The sequence below is a fragment of the Megascapheus bottae genome, chromosome 24 (genome assembly GCF_031878675.1).
Source record: "Megascapheus bottae isolate mThoBot1 chromosome 24, mThoBot2.hap1, whole genome shotgun sequence".
NCBI classification, from domain to species: Eukaryota; Metazoa; Chordata; class Mammalia; order Rodentia; family Geomyidae; genus Megascapheus; species Megascapheus bottae.
This window is the reverse complement of record NC_143532.1, coordinates 25,284,531-25,306,176: the sequence shown is the minus strand read 5'-3', so window position 1 is coordinate 25,306,176 and position 21,646 is coordinate 25,284,531. Positions and strand designations below refer to the sequence as shown.

Below are 21,646 nucleotides of genomic sequence, written 5' to 3'. Positions count from 1 at the left end.
AGCTCCATGTACCAGCACACTAAGAGCTACATACACAGTAGAGTCCCGTGCATGTGTATATGCTGAGTTACATGCATGAGCATATATGTAAAGCATACACAGAGCTGCATATATAGTAGAGCTCCAGGCACAGGTAGGGGCTCAGTACAGCTCTATATGTAAGTACACATAGAGCTCTGCACTGGGGTACACATAGAGCTCCATGCACAGGCACACATAGATCTACATAGATAGTAGAACTCCATGCATGGGTACGAGTAGAGCTCCATGAGCCCTGTATTTCTCATATCATTCCTAACACCTGCAAAGGACTCTGGGAGAGTGGAAAGGTCAGTAAAGGAAGACAGGGATCCTGAGGCTGGAATGGGTAGGAAGGCAAAGCAGGGCCCCTGAAGGCCTGGAACCTAGAGTCTAAGTGACAGTTCCTCAGCAAAGCCCCTCTCAGCGGCCCTCCTCATCTGGGACTTGGCCAAGAGCAGCGGGGTGGTGGGACCATCTATCTTTGGCCTTAACAATGTTTTATAGAAATATAAGTTGTCCAGAGGGAAATGCCTTCACAGCCACCAGGAAGGCCAGAAAGCTGTGAAGAAATGGGAATCGTCACACATAGCTGGTGGAATGTAAACTGGTGCTGCCACTGTGGAAGATAGCTTAATAGTTCTTCAAGAAATTAAACACAAAATTATCATACGTCCTGGCAAATAAAACCCTCAGCAAATACTAGACAGAACTGAAAAAAGGAGTTCAAACAAAAACTTCACATAAATACTCATGGTAGCCCTGTTCACAATGGTCGAAAGATGAAATATCCCAAATGTCATCAGCATATTGGTTTATCAATAAAATGTCCTTCTGTCCACACCAGAGAATATGATTCAGCCATTAAAAAGAAAAAAAATAGGATAGACTCATAATACAACTCAAATCCTGAGAACATTAGGCTAAGAGAACAGAGCCAGTGAGGACTATGTATCGTATGTAGGAAATGTCTAGAATGGGCAGATCTAAAAGGGCCAAGAATGTATTCATGGCCGCTAACACCTGCGGGGTAGGGGATGTTAGGAGGAAATGATGTTGTTGAATTCCAGGGTTTCTTTGCGGCAGGGGTCATGAAAATGTCCTTTGGGGCAATGAAAACAAACATCTCTGAACGTACTAAGATCCACCTTAAATGATAAGTGTCATTACATGGAATAATCTTTACAAGGCTGAAAATATGAGTTGCTGTTTGGTATGAGTGTTTTTATTTTTTATTTTTTATTTTTTTTTCAATCTAGTAATTTCAGCTGAAAATCCTAATGGATTCTCTTTTCAAAACAGAAGATCTGCCAGGAGCAGTGGCTCACGCCTGTAATCCTAGTTACTCAGGAGGCTGAGATCTGAGGATCAAGGTTCAAAGCCAGCTCAGGCATAAAAGGACCTGAGACTCTTATCTCCAATTAACCTCTAGAAAATGCGAAGTGGGGCTTGGCTCAAGGGTAGGGCAGTAGCCTTGAGCTGAAGAGCTCAGGGACAGGGCCCAACCCCAGAGTTCAAGTCCCATTTCCAAAAAACAACAGCAAAACAAAAACAACAAAAAATAGAAGATCTGTCAATTACAGGACTAGATGGCAGAAAAGGGCACTGAGCAACAGAGGCCCCCTCTATAGGAACCACGTCACCATCATCTACAGATTCGCCTGTGGCCCCAAGCTTCCTGGTGGACCTCTGGGCCTATAAGCCCAGGGGCTTTTCCATTTGCAAAGGGTTCCCACTTGTCTAACCAGTTAGACCCCTGTGGCCAGCAAGGCAGAGGGCAGGTGGGATTAGGGCTCCATGAACCTCCAGCAACCACATGTAAAAGGCCCTTTGTGCTGGGCAGAAAAATCACTCCCAAACATCAGGTGCTCAAAGGCGAGCTTGTCTCAAAGTGGGCACAGAAATTCTCCAGCTTAAATTGTTTCCTAAGATGCATAGCACACTCTACATACAACATACCTGCATTTATAGATAACAGAAGGCAGAATCCAATAGGAAATGGCTCGTTTAAAACCTCACACTGGCTGGGCACTGATGGTTCATGCCTGTAATCCTAGGAGGCTAAGATCTGAGAGGATCACAGTTTGAAGTCAGCTCAGTCAGAAAAGTCTGTGAGATTCTTATCTCTAGTTAACCACCAAAGACCCAGAAGCAGAGCTGCGGCTCAAGTAGTAAAACAGGCCTTGAGTTCAAGCCCCATACTGGCATACAGGGGTGTATGTTCACACACACACACACACACACACACACACACACACACACACACACACACAAAATTGATGCCATCAAGCACCCCCATGCCAGATTCATGCTGCAGGGTTCTTCCCCTAGGCTCTACCATAAGCTGCCTCATATTTGACAGCCAAGAAGCAAGAGCAGGCCAGCCTGCCCCTCAAACCCCCATGGCCCCTCTCTGGGCCAGAGAATATTGCCAAGAGCCGAATATTTTGCTCCTTCCCTGCCAGGCAAGGCTGGGCTCTCCATCACTGTCAAGGCCCAGCTCAAGGGCACAAATGAAACAGGCCAGGTTGTTCGGGCTGGGGGTGGGGGTAGACACTACAGGGTCCCCACTGACAGTGAAGGCTTGGGGAGGCCAGGGGTTATGCAGAAGCCTGCCACTCTCTGCTGCTTTATTGGGGCTCTTCATCACACTGCAGAGCCAGGGTAAAGAGGGCACAGGCAAGGGCACCGGGAAAAGCTTGCACTCTGGGCCAGCAAGCCTCACAGAAGAGGGGCTCCACAGCTTACAGCTCTCCATGCTTGCTGTGAAATGTTTCAGCCATGGCCATGTTGGGGGCCTGTGAACAGATAACATGCTGGTGCTCTGGGACCACAGAAGCTGTACCATCAGGGACAGTTCCAAAGTACCTGTGACAGAGCCTTCAGGTGTCTGCTCAGCTCTCCAACTCAGGGGCCAAGGGGGATAGAGATAAAGTCCCTGGCCCCAGCTCTGCATCCTTGCTCTGCAGCTCCTTGGCCAGGATGGGAGATTGGCTGTATGCCACTGCCCAACAGAAAGTCCAAGACCAAAGCAGCTTCATCCGGGCCTTTCACCCTGACCTCCACCAGATGGCTGCTCGGAACCAGCTCAGAAAGAATGATGGAGCTGCTGCAGGAAGGGGCACCCACTTCACAGAGCTGTCCCCATACTAAGCCAGCCCTTTGATGCAATCCCATCACCCACGTGCCCGGTGCCTCCCACACCAACTCCATCCTGCCACCAGGGACCAGTACCATCACACAAGCCCTTTGGAAGACTACAGGCTGACTGACAACCCAAGCCCAACAAACTGAGAAGGAAAATTCTCACACTTGGCTAGCACTACTTAATTAAAAAAAAAAAAAAAAAGAACACCCAAAACAGGCCAAAGACAACAAACACCATGGGCTGGCTCTGGGGTGTTTGCCCTTCCTGTCCCGACAGTAGACAGATGAGCACAGCCGTGGCTGTAAGGGCTCACAAAGAACACACGGCTTGGGAACATATATGTGCATGTGCCTGTGTGTGCATGTGTGTGTGCATGTGTGTGGGTGTGTGTGTCTGCATGTTGAGAGGAGAGGCATGGTTGCAAATTCAAATTACATTGTTCTTGACCCATCAGGGAGGCCTGGAGGCTGGCATCTACTACAGAACCCCAGAGCAGCACAGAGCACGGTGGCCCCCTCTGATGTCACCACCACCTCCTGCAGATCAAGAGAGGCCTTGCCACCAGCTCAAGCTCTGTTCAGCACAACTTCTACCAGACCACCTAACTACCATACCACCCCTGCTGCTGTCCCCACCCACCCCTGTCACCTCCTATAGCACCAGAACAGCAGCAGGGAGAAGCCTAGTGTTCACACTAGCTTCTAGATGAGAGCTGGGAGCACACACGGTGGGTTCCTCTCCAGTGGCTAGTGCAAGCCTGAGCAGTGCACGTGCACACTGGCACACCTGTAAAGTTCCTGGCCAAAAAAAGTATTCCAGCATTTCTGCTACCATAAGGCTGCCCTCCCCCACACAGGATCAGGATGGGAACTGTGAGATGAGGGGGCTGTGCTCTCCCCAGCCCCCAAGCCACCTCACCTGACAAGTTCTGGCCCTATGTCCTACCTTAACCCTGGTTCTACTCCTTAAAATGGAAGCTTCTCATCTACCTGGCTTCAGACAAGACCCATCCCTGAGAATTAGTCACCACAGTCCAGGGAACCAGCAGACAAAAATGCCCAAGCCAGGACCATCCAGGAGCCCCAGGGTTCCACAAAAGCAGCCGCCAGAGCCTACAGGAAAGGCACTAGACCAGCAGTTCAGGGACCTGGACTCTCCACCCTGTTCTTGTCCAATTTCCACAATCTTTTCTCGGTTACTCATGAGCTATTTTCATGGTTTTCTGCTGAGTGTTAAGAATTATGTACCCAAAGTCCATTCCAACCTCTAACCCCACAGTTGGCTCCATCATTTTATATAGCTGAGTTTCCCAAAAGAGAAAGAACTAAGGTAGAAAATTCAAGTTCCCCCAACTGTCAGTCACCTGTCACCTCACAATGGCCACCATCTCAAGCTGCCACAGGGGAAGGCAAAGCCGCCATTCCAGGAGGCGTCGCCACCCATCTGAAGTGGGCCCCTGAGAAGTAAGTAACTACAGCCCTAGGGAGAATGAGGCCATACCACTCTCTGTACGTAAGGGATTTTATTGACCATATGGAACTGATATAAAATTATGTTGCCTGGGGTAGCATGGACTACACACAGGAATGTGACAGGAGGAGTGTCATTTCCACAACCAGCTGGGTGGCTTTCGGAGTTCCTGGACCTGATCCCCCAGCCCTCCAGCAACTTTTCAACAGTCCCATTACCCCACCCCCCCTCCACCCCTTACCTGTTGCTGTCACTGAAGAATCCCAGGCCAGCGAGAAGTCTGAGGCCTCCCCTTCTTCAACTGAAACACAGAACAGAAATGTGCCTGTGAGTTTGAAAGCCAAACAAGTAAGTCATAATTTGGGAGCACAGAGCAGGGAAGACAGCATGGATGGGGTCTTAGCATTAATTTCCACGATGGGAGAAGGGGGAGCACAAAGCCTACAAAGAGGGCTTTGTTGGTTTCATGCATATGTAAAACAACCAGAATAAAATATGAATGGTATATAAGTGCTGTGTCACATCCTTGTGCCCCTGGCAGACATCACTAATCAATCACAGCACTGTCTCCAACCAGATACCACATCGGAGTGTCTTCCTCTGCTCAGTGCTATAGCCCATTAGTATTTAAAGCTAGTTTCTACTCAAGATAAGGCCATTTGCCACTCCCAGGAATTAAAGTGAAGATTCAGATTGCTGCCTGGTTCCACAGGCATCTTCCCTCTACCCAGGTCCACAGGCTATGACTAGCACACTAAGGCTGTCTGCTTCCAGCGAGGAACCAGAGGTTGAGGATGTGCTAGGCACTAGTTCCCATGCTGACAGAGCTGCCAACAGATCTGAGGACAAACTAAGATCAGCTTTCCCACTATATCATCCCCCACTATATTCCAGACCATGAAGAATGGGGCTGTGCAGGGCTGAGGTCCCTTCTACCGCATGCTTGGCCTAAGGAAGCTTTACAAGACAGAGCACAATGCAACATAATGACACTCTTGTCCTGGAATTTGTCCCAATCTGGAGCATGTAATAATATTAAAGCTGTGTTATGGACTTTGTGAACAGAACTTTGTTTATGCCAAAAATGTACACACATGGTAATTTTTCAGATTTAATGGGCTCTGTGTCACTCCACACATGCAGACTAAAGTGACCACGAACCGCACAGTTCTCTGCATCTTGATGCTATCACCTGGATCGCTTTGAGCTGGTACTCTGCTCAGTGCTCTCCTAGCTTCCAACCTCAGTATACTCTCAGAGGGGAGGTGGCAGAAGTCTCACAGCTAGTAAGAGACCATGCAGTTGGGGCCCCAACACTAATCCTCTATTTTGAAGGTTGATTTTGAGATCCCCCTATAAACCAAGATGCAAAGGACCCTGTTTACAATCCTAGACAGCTCAAAAGTCAGTGTTCTGTGCACCCTACCAGTGAGCAGACCAAGTGGGCAGAGGTTAGCACCCAACTCCTAACACCACACAAAGCCTAGGTTCAAATCCCCTTGTACTGATAGGTACAAGGTCTTAGCGACCTTGGGAAAATTCTCTAACCCCTGAGCTTCTGTCTTCCCACCTCAGAAATGGAGATAATGTGGTTCATAAACCAAGAGCTATGGGAGGGTAAGATGCAATAATTCAACTCAGGATACCTAGACACCTGCCCTGCTTATTTTTTTTTTATTATTTTTATTTTTGCTGGTCTTGGGGCTTAAACCCAGGGCTTGGGTCCCCGAGCCTCTCTGTGCTGAAGGCTCGTGGTAGAGGTACCACATGAGTACCACGTCTAGCTCTTTCTGAGTAGTTCATTGGAGATAAGAATCCCATGGACTTTTCTAAGTCATTTATTGGAGATAAGAATCTCAGGCTTTCTTGCCTGGGTTGGCTTTGAATCATGAGCCTCAGATCTCAGCCTCATGAGTAGCTAGGATTGCAGGCTTAAGCATCAGGCTGTTGTCCATCAGATGCTGACTCAAACACCCAAATAGGCTTGTGCTACAACTAGAGAAAGCCCTGACATTGCTCATCAACCACCCAGAACTTCACAAAACACATTTGTGAACCCCCACAGGCACAAGAGAGAATAAGCAGACCAAGGAATGCTAGCAAAGCAGTCGTCCCTTTCCCAGTTTGCATGGCATCTTGAGCAAGGATCTCGAATTGCAGACTGTTGATGCTGAGATGCTTTGGGCAGGGACTGGAGCTATTATTTTACTTTAGCTAGTTATAGCTGGGGTGGGTTTTCAACTATGTGGCTCTGAAACTAGGAACCAAGACCTCATGTCAGACAAACCTGGTATTATCCACTAAGACAATTCCACATAGAAAACCCTTGAAACTCAAGCAGAAACTGCTTAGAAGTGATCAGAGGCAAGCCAGGCATGAAAGGAGTACTTGTTAACACACTTACTGTCATACCCAGAGATCAGTGTCCTTCCCCAAACATACACACACACACACACACACACACACACACACACACACACACACTCCTTAGAGCACTATCGTTCTTTTGCACACTTCCAATGAGGTCAACATGATTCTCTATGTCCGGTCAGTGACAGGTACCATGGCATTTGTGCACAACACCCATCCTCCCTCTGACCTTTCTATGCCCCAACACTTAGCCCCACACAAGGATGTTTAGCTGAAAGTCTGACCTCTCAAGTCACTGAACTTAAGGGTGTCCCCCAAGGCACCACATTCTTCCCTTGTGAAGATGTGATCTCAGTCACAGGAGAAGTGCTGTGAAAACATCCCATCCTCTTGGGAGCAGAGGGAAAATCAAGGATATAATCGGGGGGGACCAAGGCCTTCAGGTGAGCTGCCCCCCCCACAAATGCTAAGGGTACAGAGATAGATTCTTCTGTTCCCACTAGGCTCTGCTTTCCAGACAGAGCTCTTTACAATGACATGGTCAGCAAGAACATAGGAAGGCCCCCCTGGGACTGGAGCTGGGTGCTTGCTGGGGTATTGGACAAACCTGACAACAGGCACCCTTGGGAAAGAGTTATGAACCTCAACATCCCTAAAACATCATTCTCCTGCAGTCACAATGAATACTGAAAACTGAGCATCATGGGAACAGAGCCTGGCCCAGGGCCAGTCTGGAGGGGGTGGGAGCCATCAGGAGACCTCCCTAGATTCCAGCTTCACCTCTTTTTGAGACATGGCACCACTGAGATCAAGGCATGCCCCCACACACATTGCCCAGCCTTGAAAGAGGGCACAACTACTCTTGTAGGTGGCTGGCACCTATAACAAGGAAGGCAGATGCACAGGTCCAGTGTATGACCACAGGCCTGGTGGTAGGAATGAGGGGACCAGGTATGACAAGAGGCTGCTGCCCAGGTGACTGTGCTCACACCGTGTGCTATAGAGTAGGTAGACACACAAGCCTGCCACAGCAAGGATGCACAGAGAAGATCAGGCCATGCACAGGATGGTCCCCACGACACTGTGAGTGGGGAGACAGGGGCATATGGCAGAGGCCAAGGCAACAGGTTGCTCATAAACTCCCACCCCCAGCGCAGTCACCGTGCACACTCCTCTGTGGAAGTGAACAAAAAGAGATCCAGAATAGCACTCAGGCCCTGAGCTCAAACCCCATGATAGGGAGGGAAGGAAGGAGAGAGGGAGGGAGGGAGGGAGGGAGCGAGGAAGGGAGAAGAAAAGCCCTCCAAGGATGACCTCAAGTGTAGCCTGTCAGGCGGTGCAGTTGGTGTCTTAAGGGGTCTCAGTGCCATGCGTGAGTACAATCTTTCATTCCAGAAAGAAGGGAGCAAAAGAGGCCAGGCAGAGGAAGGCCTCAGAGGGCATCTGCAGCAATGCAAAGGCCAGCTCTGACTGTGATGGCTCATACTGTCTCAGCTCTAGGGTCTCAATTTGTGGGTGGCTAAGTGAGCCATCAAGTAGGTGAGTCATGACAAATGCTGCCTTCCCAACTCAACAGTGTCTGAATGGCTCTTCCTTTCTCTGGGATGCTCATAGCTTGTGACAACATGGATTTTTACACATGTTACCCATTCCCTCCCACCCTGGACATTCAGAGCAAACCCAAGGTCTATATGCTAGACTCTGCACCAGTAGCCAATGATATGTGTTAGATGGGCAGCTGTTTCAGCCAATGTCAATGCACCTAGCCAACAGCAGTTCCCTCCTCCCAGAGGCTCTCCAACCTCAAAGAAGTCAGAGCATCTTTGAGTTGGAATTATGGAAGCAAAGAGAATGGAACAGAACCTGAGCAAGGTAGGGGCTGGAAAGGCCCTGATCCCAGCATTTGGGTCTGGAGAAGGCTTGGGGAAGCTGGTGACATTATCAGAGTTGGGCAGGGCCTAGCAGAAAGCTCAGGAGACAAATCCCAAGACAGTGTCAGGGTATGAGCAGGAGAAGCTGGTCTATGGTTGGGGCAAGGCTCTGGCAGAGGCAGGAGGTTCAATATCCACCTCCAAGCTGCACAATTTGCATCAAGGTCACCACCCAGCCTAGCATTAAGGATCTGGAAAGCCATGGATGCAAATTGTAAATATACATATAGGTGGTAAGTTAAGTCATAGTTTTCATCCAAAAATGCCCAGGAAAATGCTCTTCCTACCCACCAAACCATAGTGGGCAAACCATTGTACTCCTTTTTTTTCCCCCAGAGTTTTCTCCATTAATCCCAAACTGCTGAGGTTTCCAAGATCTCAGGGACCCCCCCCCCACACCTGAGAACCAACCCACCCTTATAGGAGAGTTGGGCTCCCAAGAGGTCCTTGTCCTAGTGGAGGTGATGACCCAAGCAGGGGTCACATGACTGTCTCCATTCAGCTCATGCTCTGAGAAGTCTCTCACTCCAGCAGAGAATAAACCAGGGCACCACTGCTCACAGCCCAGCACAAAGCAGCCTCAAAGAATGAGGAACACAGGCAGGGCTGGGGTACAGAAAAAGGGAGAAAGAGAGACAGAGACAGAAAAGAGATAAAGCAGGAAGGAGGCATGTGGAATATGGCAGCACAGGCTATATGCTGCATTAAAGGCCAAGGAAAAGTGGTAAGGAGCTGGAACATAGCTTATACTGTCCAACAAGCCGTGTGTGCTGCTGTACAGCCATCAATGCCTGGGGAAAGGGTTGTACATTTCTTTTCACAAAGAGAAAATAAACTATGGGCCAGGAGTGAGGTCTAGTGGTAGAGTGCTTGCCTACCATGCACAAAAAAGCCAGAAGTGATACTGTGGATCAAGTGGTAGAGTGCTAGACTTGAGAAAGCTCAAGGACAGTGTCCAGGCCCTTAGTTCAAGCCCCAGGACTGGCAAAAAAAAATGACCTGCTTTTTGTCTGATTTGCAGAAAAGTACTAGAAAGCATAGCCTCGTCTGTGACTACCTCTGGCACGATGAGTCTGGAACAACATGCACAAGCACCAGTATACACTCCTTAGCTTCTTCTAAGGAGGAGGTGAACTAGAGAAGTCATTGCATGGCAAAGTGAAATGAAGGACACAAACCACCCGGAGTACCCAGGTGTGGCTGAACTGCACACTAGCCCAGGCCAGGGCCAATTCACAAGCCCTGTAGTTGTTCTCACATTTGCCCTGACCTTTGGCTAAAAGGCAAGTGAGCTCAGATTGAAGTGATGTTTCTGCCAGGCAATGGTGGCTCACACCTATAATCCTAGCTACTCAGGAAGCTGTCAAAGCCAGCATGGACAGAAAAGTCTATCAGTCTCTTATCTCCAATTAACCACCAAAAAGATGGACAAGGAGCTAAGGCTCAAGTAGTAGAGCACCAAACTTAAGTGAAAAGGCTAAAGGACAAGCGTACTCTCTCTCTCTTTCTCTCTCTGTCTCTCTGTCTCTCTCTTTCTCTCTGTCTCCCTCTCTCTCTGTCTCTGTCTCTCTCTCTCTCTTTGTCTCTCTCTCTCTCTCTCTCTCTCTCCCTCTCTCTCTCTCTCTCTCTCTCTCTCTCTCTCACTCACTCTCACACACACACATTCACACTATTTTCATCTACGGGTACAGGCCTAGGATAGACAGCATGCAGTCAATGGCCTGTCTCATTTTCTCTCTTGTGTGTGTGTGTGTGTGTGTGTGTGTGTGTGTGTGTGTGTGTGTGTGTGAGAGAGAGAGAGAGAGTGTGTGTGTGTGTGTGTTGGTTATGGGGCTTAAACTCAGGGCCTGGGTGCTGTGCCTGAGCGCTTTTGCTCAAGGCTAATACTCTACCATTTCGAACCATAGCACCACTTCCAGCTTTCTGGTGGTTTATTGGAAATATGAGTCTCACAGAATTTTCTGCTCGGGCTGGCTCTAAACCACAATCCTCAGATTTCACTCCTAAGTAGCAAGGATTTCAGGCATGAGAGACCAGCTCTAGGTCCTATATCATGCTTAAGTATCCACACCTCCAGCACAAAACACCTCACCTTGAGGAAGAAGGGGCCGCTGTTTAAAGAAACTTGTTCCTCATCCATCCTTCATGCTTTCAAAAAGTCTGTTTTTACAAAACTAAAATGTCTTAAAAGATAGCATGTCACAATGCTGGAAAGAAAGCTTGCATAGATTCATGGGGAGACAGGCAGTGGGACTCCAGGCTAGGTGGCTCCTCACAAAGTTTGACTCCACTTGACTTTCCCTCCCAAGATGCTTTTTGAGGCAGAACCTAAGGCATCTTCTCAAACCGACTCCAGGCATCCCAAAGAGGGGCTGGAGGCTTGGACCTTGCTGGACTGTTGGATTCTCTTTCTCTGCTCACTTTGCCATGTACAAAACATATTACAGGGCCGGGAGTTTGGCCTAGTGGTTAAAGTGCTTGCCTAGCATGCACGAAGACCCGGGTTCGATTCCTTGGTACCATACATACTAAAAAGCTGGAAGTGGTGCTGAGGCTCAAGTGGTAGAGCTCTAACCTTGAGAAAGTTCAAGGACAGTGCTCAGGCCCTGAGCTCAAGCCCAGGACTGGCAAAAAAAAAACAAAACAAGCAAACCATATTACAGTACAAGAATTCCAAAAGTCAAGGTGATGCCTAAGTGGCCCTTCCAGAAACCACCCAGCAATCTCAGCTAGCCAATCATATCCACTAGAGAAGTCTTAAGAGAAGAGCTACACTTGCAAGTCTCAGGAAGGGGTCTGAGACCGAGGTGCCAGGGCCACCGCCAGGTGCCATTACTGGCCAAGATACCTCAGGCAGTCTTCCCTGTTCAGCCGCTGTATGCTTGTGCATGCAACCAACCACGAGCTAGAAACCTTCAGAAAAAAATACACATTTGTGTCAAATACTCACAGACCTTTTCTCATTGTTCCCTAAACAAGACAGAATAACCAGGCACTGGCGGCTCAGGCCTGTAATCCTAGTTACTCAGGAGGCTGAGATCTAAGGATCGCAGGTAAAAGCCAGCCTAGGCAAGAAAGTCCATGAGACTCTGTGAACCACCATCTCCAATTAACTACCAGAAAACCAGAAGTAGAGCTGTAGCTCTAAGTAATAGAGAGCTGACCTTCAGCAAAAGGGTTCAGGCTCAGGGACAGTGCACAGTCTAAGTTCAAGCCCTACAACCAATGGAAATAAAAAGGCCCAAAACAAAACAAAACAAACACCCCCACCACCCAGCATGACTATTTGTGTGTGGCATGGTAAGTCATCCAGAGATGATTCAAAGTTTGTAAGAAAAGCTCATGCCAGGTACTGGGGCTCACGCCTGTAATCCTATCTACTCTGGAGACTGAGATCTGAAGGTTGTGGTTCAAAGCCAGCTCAAGCACAAAAGTCCATGAGACTCTTATCTCTATCCAGAAAACTGGAAGTGACACTGTGGTTCAACGTGGTAGAGCTCTAGCCTTGAGCTGAAGAGTTCAAGTCCCACAATCAACCAAAAAAAGAAAGAAAGAAAAGAAAAGAAAAAAAGAAAAGTGCAGGCAAAGGCAGGAGGATCCTGAGTTAAAGGACAGCCTTGGCTACATGGCAAGACCCAGTGTCAAAATAACAATATCAATAAAGAGTCTAAAAGGATCCTGCATCACTTCTTATAAGAAACTTAAACCTCCTAGAATGCTTTTTAAGACATGAGAGGTCCTAGGGACTGATCCCTTCTCAGAAGCCAAGTGGTGGCATATTTGACCCCCTGTGACCTTCAGTTTGCTCGGTGAAACAGGACAGCATGGTGCCAGCATTATAGGCCTGCCGGGAGACTATGAGATGTTTCTCCTAGAGCACTCAGTTAAAGGCAGCCCTGCAAGCATATGGCTCACGTTACTGGGGTGACTCCAGTGTCACCTTATGCCCCAGGTCCTGGCTGGCAGCTGAAGTTTCACTCTGCCCAGGAAGACAGGAGAGCTGAGCTCTGAACAGTGAGATCGGGTTTCCCAGGCATGACTCACCCCCATCCCCCACTCCACCCACAGAAGGGCTAGCATGAGGGCCAGTCTTCTGACCTTACAGGTTGATGGGAAAGAGCCTTCAGGACAACACAGCCAAGGAACTCATCTCCCTTGGACTCCCCTACTATTACCCCTAAGCATCCTGTGAACACATCCAAGGAAAGGGCAATTAGAAAATACCTACAGAGGGCTGGGAGTGTGGCCTAGTGGTAGAGTGCTTCCCTAGCATGCATAAAGCCCTGGGTTTGATTCCTCAGTACCACATACATAGAAAAAGCTGAAAGTGGTGCTGTGGTTGAGAAAGTGGTGCTGTCCTTGAGAAAGTCCAAGGATAGTGCTCATGCTCTGAGTTCAAGGCCCAGGACTGCAAAAAAAAAAAAAAAAAAAAAAAAAAAAAAAAAAAGAGGAAAAGGAAGAAGAAGGAGAGGAGGAGGAGAAGGAAGAGGAGAGGTGGGCAACCTCTGCAAAACCACTGAGATACTTGCTGCTCTGTAGCTTCCCACCAAGGAAGCCTAAAGCCCCACTCTCTTATGAGGACATGGAGCCCAAGAAGCCACACATCAGGAGCAGAGTAGCTCTTCCCATGCAGGGCTTCGGCTCACAGGCAAAAGAGACGAAGAAAGGAAAAAGGCGGGCACTTCCTCCCAGTCCTCAATGCTCATTCTGCTCCAATCCAACCCAGCCATGCAACAGGAAAAGGAAAGGAAACAAGATGTGTCCACATGAGCGAAAACAGAGTCAGGAACTGGCAAGGAGCAGAGATGACTTGGCAAAGGCGAGGTGTCAATCTAAAGTGATTTCTTCCTTCTTATTGTGTAAATCTCACAGCTCTGTAGGAGGGGGAGCTAGGCCTAACACCCTGTGGTCTCACACTCTACCCTGTGCACTGGACTCAAGTAATGAATGAGAAGATACCAGCACAACCCCATGAGCCCCTGCTGACACACACATAGGCACAGGCACACACACACACACACACACACACACACACACACACACCTACTGTAGCATCATCAGCATCCCTTACAGTTGAGTTCAAAAGAAACAAAATGGCTCACAAGGGCCTGGACACACAGCCTACAGCCAAGGTATCCAAGTTTCCAGGTACTCAGACTCCTCAACAATGAGAGTCGAATGGGCTGTGCACTCAGGTGAGCCAGCACCTCGTGGGTCTCTCCATGCCCATGGGTGGGTCAAAGCAGCACTTGTTTAGAAGGCAGGCCCAGGCCAGCAAGAGCAGCCTCACCTGCAGCCCTCATCCCACACAAACCTGGGGGTGGTGGGGAGAACTAACGTTCTCCACCAGGTGACTTTATTGCATGCTAGAAGTTGAAAACCATCGGCTTAAATAACCCTGTGATGAATACACTTACTAACCCTCTCCTCGAGATGAGAGAAACTAAGGCTAGGCAATTGTCCAAAGGTCATGGTACAGGAATGACATAATACCAGCATTGGAATCCTTAACCTTCTAAAGCCTTCTGCCTCTGCAAAAAAAAAAGCTCTGGTTCCAGATCATGTAGGCTCAATCAAATCAAAGCTAGATTCTAACTCACTTATGCTCTCTCACTGCCCCCACCCCTGAAATCAAAATTTACAGGACAGTCTTCTAAGAGTCCCTGGGCCAGCAGAAGCTCCAAGGAGGAGAAAAATCTCATCTGTTGGGGTCTCTCTTAAAATACACAAATGATGTGAAATGACATGAGAAGCCAGGTGAGATGGTGGTGTGTGGGTAAATGTTTAATATATGGCTCTCAAAAAGTGTGCAGGTAGGGGCTGGGAGTTTGGCCTAGTGGTAGAGTGCTTGCCTAGCATGCACGAAGACCCAGGTTCAATTCCTCAGTACCCCACATACATAGCAAAAAGCCAGAAGCGGTGCTGAGGCTCAAGTGGTACAGCTCTAGCCTTGAGAAAGTCCAAGGACAGTGCTCAAGCCCTGAGCTCAAGCCCAGGACTGGCAAAAAAAAAAGGGGGGGGGGGTAAAGGTAGACTGGCTTTTAGCAGCCACCATTGCCTATAATATAAACACTTGTGCTACAGCTATCATTAAATAACCAAAATGATCCACTGAGCACGGAGCTAGGGGAGATGGCACAATCCATGCACCCTTGAAGAAGGAACTGGGCTGTAGAGGGGACCCCCACAGGCATCTCACCTGTCTGCCCTCCCAGCAACTCACACCCGCCCTCCCCTCCCCTCCCTGCTTAGACCTTGTGTACATTGTCCCATGGATGTCAGACAGAATTCACTCCAAAGTGCCTCCAACAATTAGCATGTCTTTGTATAAAAATAATCACATACCATGTACAAAACTAGGGAATACAAGTGAGCCTCGAGGAAGAAGCTAGAATGACTTGCCCATGTACAAACATAGTTATCACATTCCAGAACGTTGTAATACTACATATAACTGAAGAACACACACTGCTCTGGAACCCCTTTTTATATTTTGTTCAGCAAGATAGAGTTGCCATCTCTGCCTGTCAGAATCTTAGGCTGATGCCATACCTACCGATGATGTCCTGAATTCCCAAGAGCTAGAGCCCCAGACTAAGCTAACCAATCCCCAGTTAATGGATGTGCAGGCTACTTCCTTCCAGCTCTTCATTACAGTTTAAGCATCTGCGAAGCCAAGAGACAGCGTTCTGGCCCTGAGTTCAAATCCCAATATATGTTCGTGCGTGCATACACATGCCTGTGTGCAATCACAATTTTACATTTATAAAGTAATCAAATTCCTATTCATTTTAAAGACAGAAATCATCCAGGCAAAGAACTCAGCTTAGTGCCTGGCAGAGAGTGGGCAATATTTAATAGGATTATTGTCTGTGTGCCCCAGAAAATCCACTTAGGGTTGAGCTGTTTCTGAGGAGCTGCTGCAGGCATTGACACAGAGCCCGGGCCCCAGGTTGCCTCCTATCTAACCATTCCGCCCCAAGCTCAGTCTCTTGTGCCAATGTTCCACTCAATGCAGTCATATCTGCATGGTCTCTGTAACCAAAATGTGCACATGTAAACAAGGATTTACAATGGGGTCTGGCTCCCCAGCCTGTTTTAGTGGTGCTGCTGGGTTCCATCCTGCAGCTGTTCCGTTCTAAAAGAAGGAGCACCACACCACGGCATGGAGGGGCCATACTGGGAGGCCACCCAAAGACACGACAGAGGCAGCCAAGCACGTGCTGGGGAATGTGGGTATGGGGCAGGTCCAGGTACACCTACAAGTCAGGCCAGCCCCTCACTCAGGGTGGCCAGATGTGCAAGTTGTTTGGGGGCAGAAAGGAAGAGGAGAGAGACCAGAATCCTCTCTCTTTTCTACTTTCATTTGAAGAAAAGCACCATAAAATAGAAACTAATATGTTTTTATGAGCCCTTAACAACTTATCCAGTGTGCTAACATACTGTAAATAAATGTCAGGGCCTTGTTATACATGTGGTTTATTTTAAAACTCAGCAAAGAACTGAGTCTCTTATTGGAAACTGATGTGTGTGCATGTGGGTGTGTATACCCATGGGGAGAGGGGTGCCATGTGCATGGGCATGCAAGTTTTCATCTGGCTTTGGACACACACGTCTGCCCTTCACCTCTCTCTTTGTTTTGTAGTTGTTGTTAAGCTTTTCACTTCTTTATTCCTCCTAGTTAACATTTTTTAATTTATTTTTTTATTAAAGAATTTATTAACACTGATTTTTACATCATATTTCAAATGACATATTTAACAAACAAGTATTCAAGAAGAGAATCTATATACAATCACTGGCACTTAGACTTTAGTACATAAGTGAAATTAGGCTGAGGGTTTGTAGGTCATAGATACATAGTAATCACCTCTCTCTTTGTTTATTGCTCCTTTCCTCATCCTGTTTTTGTTGGTTTGGGTATAAAATAAATATACAATACAGGGGTCCATGGCACACATCTGTAATCCTAGCTACTCAAGAGACAAATCCAGAGGCTCACAGTCAGACAGGAAAGTCTATGAGAATCCATCTCTAGTTAAGCAGCAAAAAATAAAGTTAGAAGCATAATTCAAGTGGCAGAGCACTAGTTACAAGCAAAAAAAGCTCAGCAAGTGTTCAGCCCCAAATGCTGATACTGAAAAAGAAAATTAGATAACATAGTCTCATTCTTGGCTGGACACTGGTGGCTCATGTCTGTAATCCTAGCTAGTCTAGTCAAAAAACAGAGATCTGAGAATCTAGATTCAAAGCCAGATAAATTCAAGATCCCCCCCCACACACACACACAGTCGTGGGGCTTGAACTCTGGGCCTACCCATTGAGCCACAGCACTACTTCGGGTTTTTTAGTGGTTAATTAGAGATAAGAGTCTCACCAACTCTAGTGCCTGGTCTGGCTTTGAACTGGGATCCTCAGATCTCAGCCTCCTGAGTAGCTAGGATTATATGAATGAGCCACTGTGTCCTGCTCCAAGATACTCTTATCTCTAATTAACTAGAAGTGGATCTGTGACTCAAGTGGTAGATCCCCAGGCTTGAGCAGAATCAGGCAACTTGAAGCTCTGAATTCAACCTCCAGTACTGGTGCACATGCATGGATGGACACACACACACATGCACGCACGCACGCACGCACGCACGCACGCACAGAGCAGGCTAGGGTTATGTACCTTGTCCATCACAGTCTTCTGTAGGAGCAGCCCAATGCCCTCTCCAGGAATGAGCCACGGGGCCATTTTCACACATGTTAGAATTCCATGTGGACAGCCTACACAGGGACAGCAGGCAGAAACTGGACAGCTTAGAAAGTGAGTGCTTCTAACCCATCCAGAGCAGGAGGAGGGGCACCACGCAGGCACAGGTGCATCTGACAGCTCAGCTCCACCGCCCACCCAGGTGGTTAGCACATTCTACAGGGAGGCCTCTGGGCCCCCCAGATTCACATGTGTGCTGGGGCTTGGGGGGAAGTCAGAAGAAAAAGTTTAAAGAAAACTTAAACTGGCATCTGTTCCTCCTAGGGCAAGCCTTTCCCTGCCTGACATTTCTAAGACAAAACCTTCCCTATAGAGGACGGCCACAAGATGGTGGGCACAGGGTTAATCTCGGCACAAACTCCTGAGTAGTGACTGACCTACATCTGCCCCAGGCCAGCAGAGATCTTCTGGGTTTCACACACATCTTGTTCACAAACTCCCTTCCTGAAACTTAAAACTCTTTTCCTTCAGCCTTCACAGTAAGCCCTACTAAACACACTTGAGGTGCCAGTAATAAATCTTAGAATCAACATAGATATCAGGCCAGGCATGGTGGTGCATATCTGTAATTGCAGCTATAGAGAAGGCATAGATTGGAGGATAAGGGTCTAAGGCCAACTGGAGCAAAAGCAAGAGTCCCAAAGGAAAGAGGAAAAAAAGAGTGCTAGACAAATGGCTCAAGTGGTACAGTGCCTGCTTAGCAAGCACAAGGCCCTGAGTTCAAAGTTCAGTGTGTGTGTGTGTGTGTGTGTGTGTGTGTGTGTGTGTGTGTGTGTGTGTGTGTTCCTGATAGGCAATAGACAAGTATCCACCCTCACTAGCACAGGCTGTGCCTCCAATACCAGGTAGAGCCAGGAATGCTGGACCTCAGGCTCAAAAGAAGCCAGGCACCTAGCTACTTGAGGGCTGAGATCTGAAGATCAAGGTTTGAAGCCAGCTTAGGCAGAAAAGTCTAGGAGAGTCTTATTTCCAATTAACCACCAAAAAAAGCCAAAGTGGAGCCGTGGCTCAAGTGGTAGAACACTATCCTTGAGTAAAAGAGCTAAGGGACAGCAAACAACCCCCCCACTTTAAAAAGATCTTTCTTGGGCCGGGAGTTTGGCCTAGTGGTAGAATGCTTGCCTAGCATGCACAAAGACCTGGGTTCGATTCCTTGGTACCACGTATATAGAAAAGCCAGAAGTGGTTCTGTGGCTCAAGTGGTAGAGCACTAGCCTTGAGGAAAACCCAAAGACAGTGCTCAGGCCCTGACTCAGTCCCTAAGACTGGCAAAAAATAATAATAGTAAAATAAATAAAGTTAAAAAGACCTTTCTTGCAAGGTACCAATGACTCATGCCTGTAAATACTAGTTATTCAGGAGGCTGATAATGTGAGAATCATGGTTCAACACAAACCCCAGAAAGGAAAGTTTGTGAGAAGGTTATCTGCAATTATCCTCCAGAAAAGCCAAAAGTGGTGCTGTGGTTCGAGTGGTAGAGTGACTACTTGGAGCAAAAAAGCTAAGGGACAACACCCATGTGCCTTAGTACTGGCACAAAAAAAAGTGAATAAAGTAAGTAAGCTAGGACAAAGTCCAGACAAAGGCCAGGCCTCAGAAATGGCCCTGCACAGCCAGGGGTGGCGCTGAAGCCAAGCAGCCTATAGCCCCCACAGGCCCCAAGGTTGCCTGCAGCCCTGAAAAAACACGTCCCTCGGTAGGAGGTACAGTGGGTCCCTCATTTCACCAGGCACATCTGTCTCACCCCATTCCCCTAAAGGCCCAACACTTGCCAGATGTGGGCTGCCTCTAGGGACTGAGTTCATTTTCTCCTGTCCTGTGATAATACTTGGCTGTGTTTATTTAACTTTCTGCCTTGGATGGTGGAGAGATGGGCCAGGAAAATCAGTTTGGCTCCCTTCGATCAAAACACAGCAGCCCACACACATCACAAGAGGACACCCACACACAGCAAGCTCCCCCTCCACCATCCGAAGAGACACATCTGGTCTGCTGCTGGCAGGGGCCGGCTCTCAGGGGGCCCTGGAGGGAAGGGGGCCTCCATGGTCCAAGGCAATGAGGGCAGGGCTAGCACGAATGCTCTGTGCACCCCCCCCCAACATGTAACTGGAATTCTTGAGAAGATCTCAACCCAGTCCCTGCCCACCCTCACCCCTGCCCCTTGATAAGACACTGAGAGGTTTTAGGTGACAAGCTATAAGGCACCAAAATTCCTACCCATCCCCTTCCACTCCATTACCACAGAACTCCAAAGAAGGTGAGAAGAAGCACAGTGGGAGAAAAGTGTGGTGAGAAAGGCTCCTGCCACAGAGTCAGCCGACATGGCTGTTTGACTCTCCCTGGACAGCACGTACCAGACTCTGGGAGAGGAGGCAGGACCTGGAACAGGTCATGGCATTCATGGAGTGATGTTTCCAGTTCCACGGCTCCTGAGGCATGTGCTCCTGAGGTTAAGAAGAAAGACCCAGGACTTGGGGGCTAGAGATCCCCAAAGAGCATCCAACAGAATGCAGGGAGAGCATTCTGCACTACCTTGAACATGTGACCACACCCAGGAGACAGACCTGACCCTTTTATCCTGCACCTCTCACCCCTGTAGAGTGCCCTCTTTTCATGGGTGGCAACACCAAGAGACCACACACAGAGAGGCGCAAGAAGAGAGCAGGGAGAACAGTCTGGAAAGGGAAACATCCTCATGGCTCCCACGCAGGACAGAAGAGGGACACAGAACACGGAGCTTGGCCCTTGACCCTGGTACTGCCCAACACGCTGCTGGGCAGCCAGGCCTCATTCTCCACTCTCATTCATGTTTCTTCATGAAGCTTATTTGGGTATGTTTGGCCAAAAGATCTGAAATCAGTGGTGAATGAGGGAGAATTCAAAGCTGGGCTTTAGGCAGATCTCAGCTTCCAGGCCTGGCTCCAGCACTAAAGATGGGTAGAATTGGGGGACCTTTCATCAAGGTCAATGGGATCAAACCAGCACTGGCTCATGGGGGCTGTAAGGAGGGGGCAGTTTAGGAGCTGGCACCTGAAGTACAGTAAAAGCTGGAGAAATGATGCAGCAAGACCAACCAGCCAAGGTCCCTCAACAAACAATAGACTGGACACCAGTGACTCACACTTACAATCATAGCTACTCAGGAGGCTGAGATCTGAAGATCATAGTTCAAACCAACCAAGGCAGGAAAACCTGAGACTTATTTCTAATTAAGTAGCTGAACACCAGACTTGAATGAAAAAGCTAAGGGACAGCCTACGGGCTCTGAGTTCAAGCCACATTACCATCACAAACAAAACAAAACAAGAAAAGGACATGCTGTGTGCCCCAACTTCTCCCACCCCAGAACTATACTGTCCTAGCTGTCCTGGCTGTGGCTTTTTCTGGTGGTAAGGGTGTGCTGGTATGTAGCCCATACTTATTCCACAGTCCCAAGGGATCTCCATACAGTTATCATCTCCCCCAGCTGACTGTGTCACTGCTATCTAGACCCTAGTTTGGGGACTAGGAGGGTACAGAAGAACCTGAGTGAGGTAAGGCTGGCAGCAGCCATTTCCCTCCCCCAGAACCCCAAAAACATGAGTATGTGAGGCCTTAGAGCACCCCCCCCCCATGACATGGAAGCCACCCTAGAGCCCAGCCTGGTGCTTGCCAAGGACTAATCAGGCCTCAGCCACTAAGTCCAATGGGCACCAATAGGATCTGATGGCCCCTGTGCCAGCTGCTCTAGCCAGGAACCACCTATCCCAAGGACAGATGCCAAATTTTCTACCCATACCAGTGCTCTGGCTTCTATTAGAAGGAACTCATCCCTGACAGACCCAATAGTGCCCTGACCCCAAAGCCCTGCATCCCTTCTTCTCAGGGGAAGCCTGGAGATAAAGTCTCTGGGATGACATGGCACTTTCAGGCAGACATCGGGCACCCACACCTTCTGACACAGAACTAGGTAGA

At 48.4% G+C, this 21,646-nt stretch overlaps 1 protein-coding gene across 1 annotated transcript in view; it reads right to left on the bottom strand.

Annotated features, from left to right (window-relative positions):
* Znf423 (zinc finger protein 423) overlaps positions 1–21,646 on the bottom strand; it is a 305,842-nt gene that overhangs the window by 238,579 nt on the left and 45,617 nt on the right. The window contains exon 2 of the mRNA XM_090357672.1: positions 4,878–4,937. Within this exon, the coding sequence (XP_090213798.1) occupies positions 4,878–4,937 (60 nt within the window). The remainder of the gene's footprint in view (positions 1–4,877; positions 4,938–21,646) is intronic.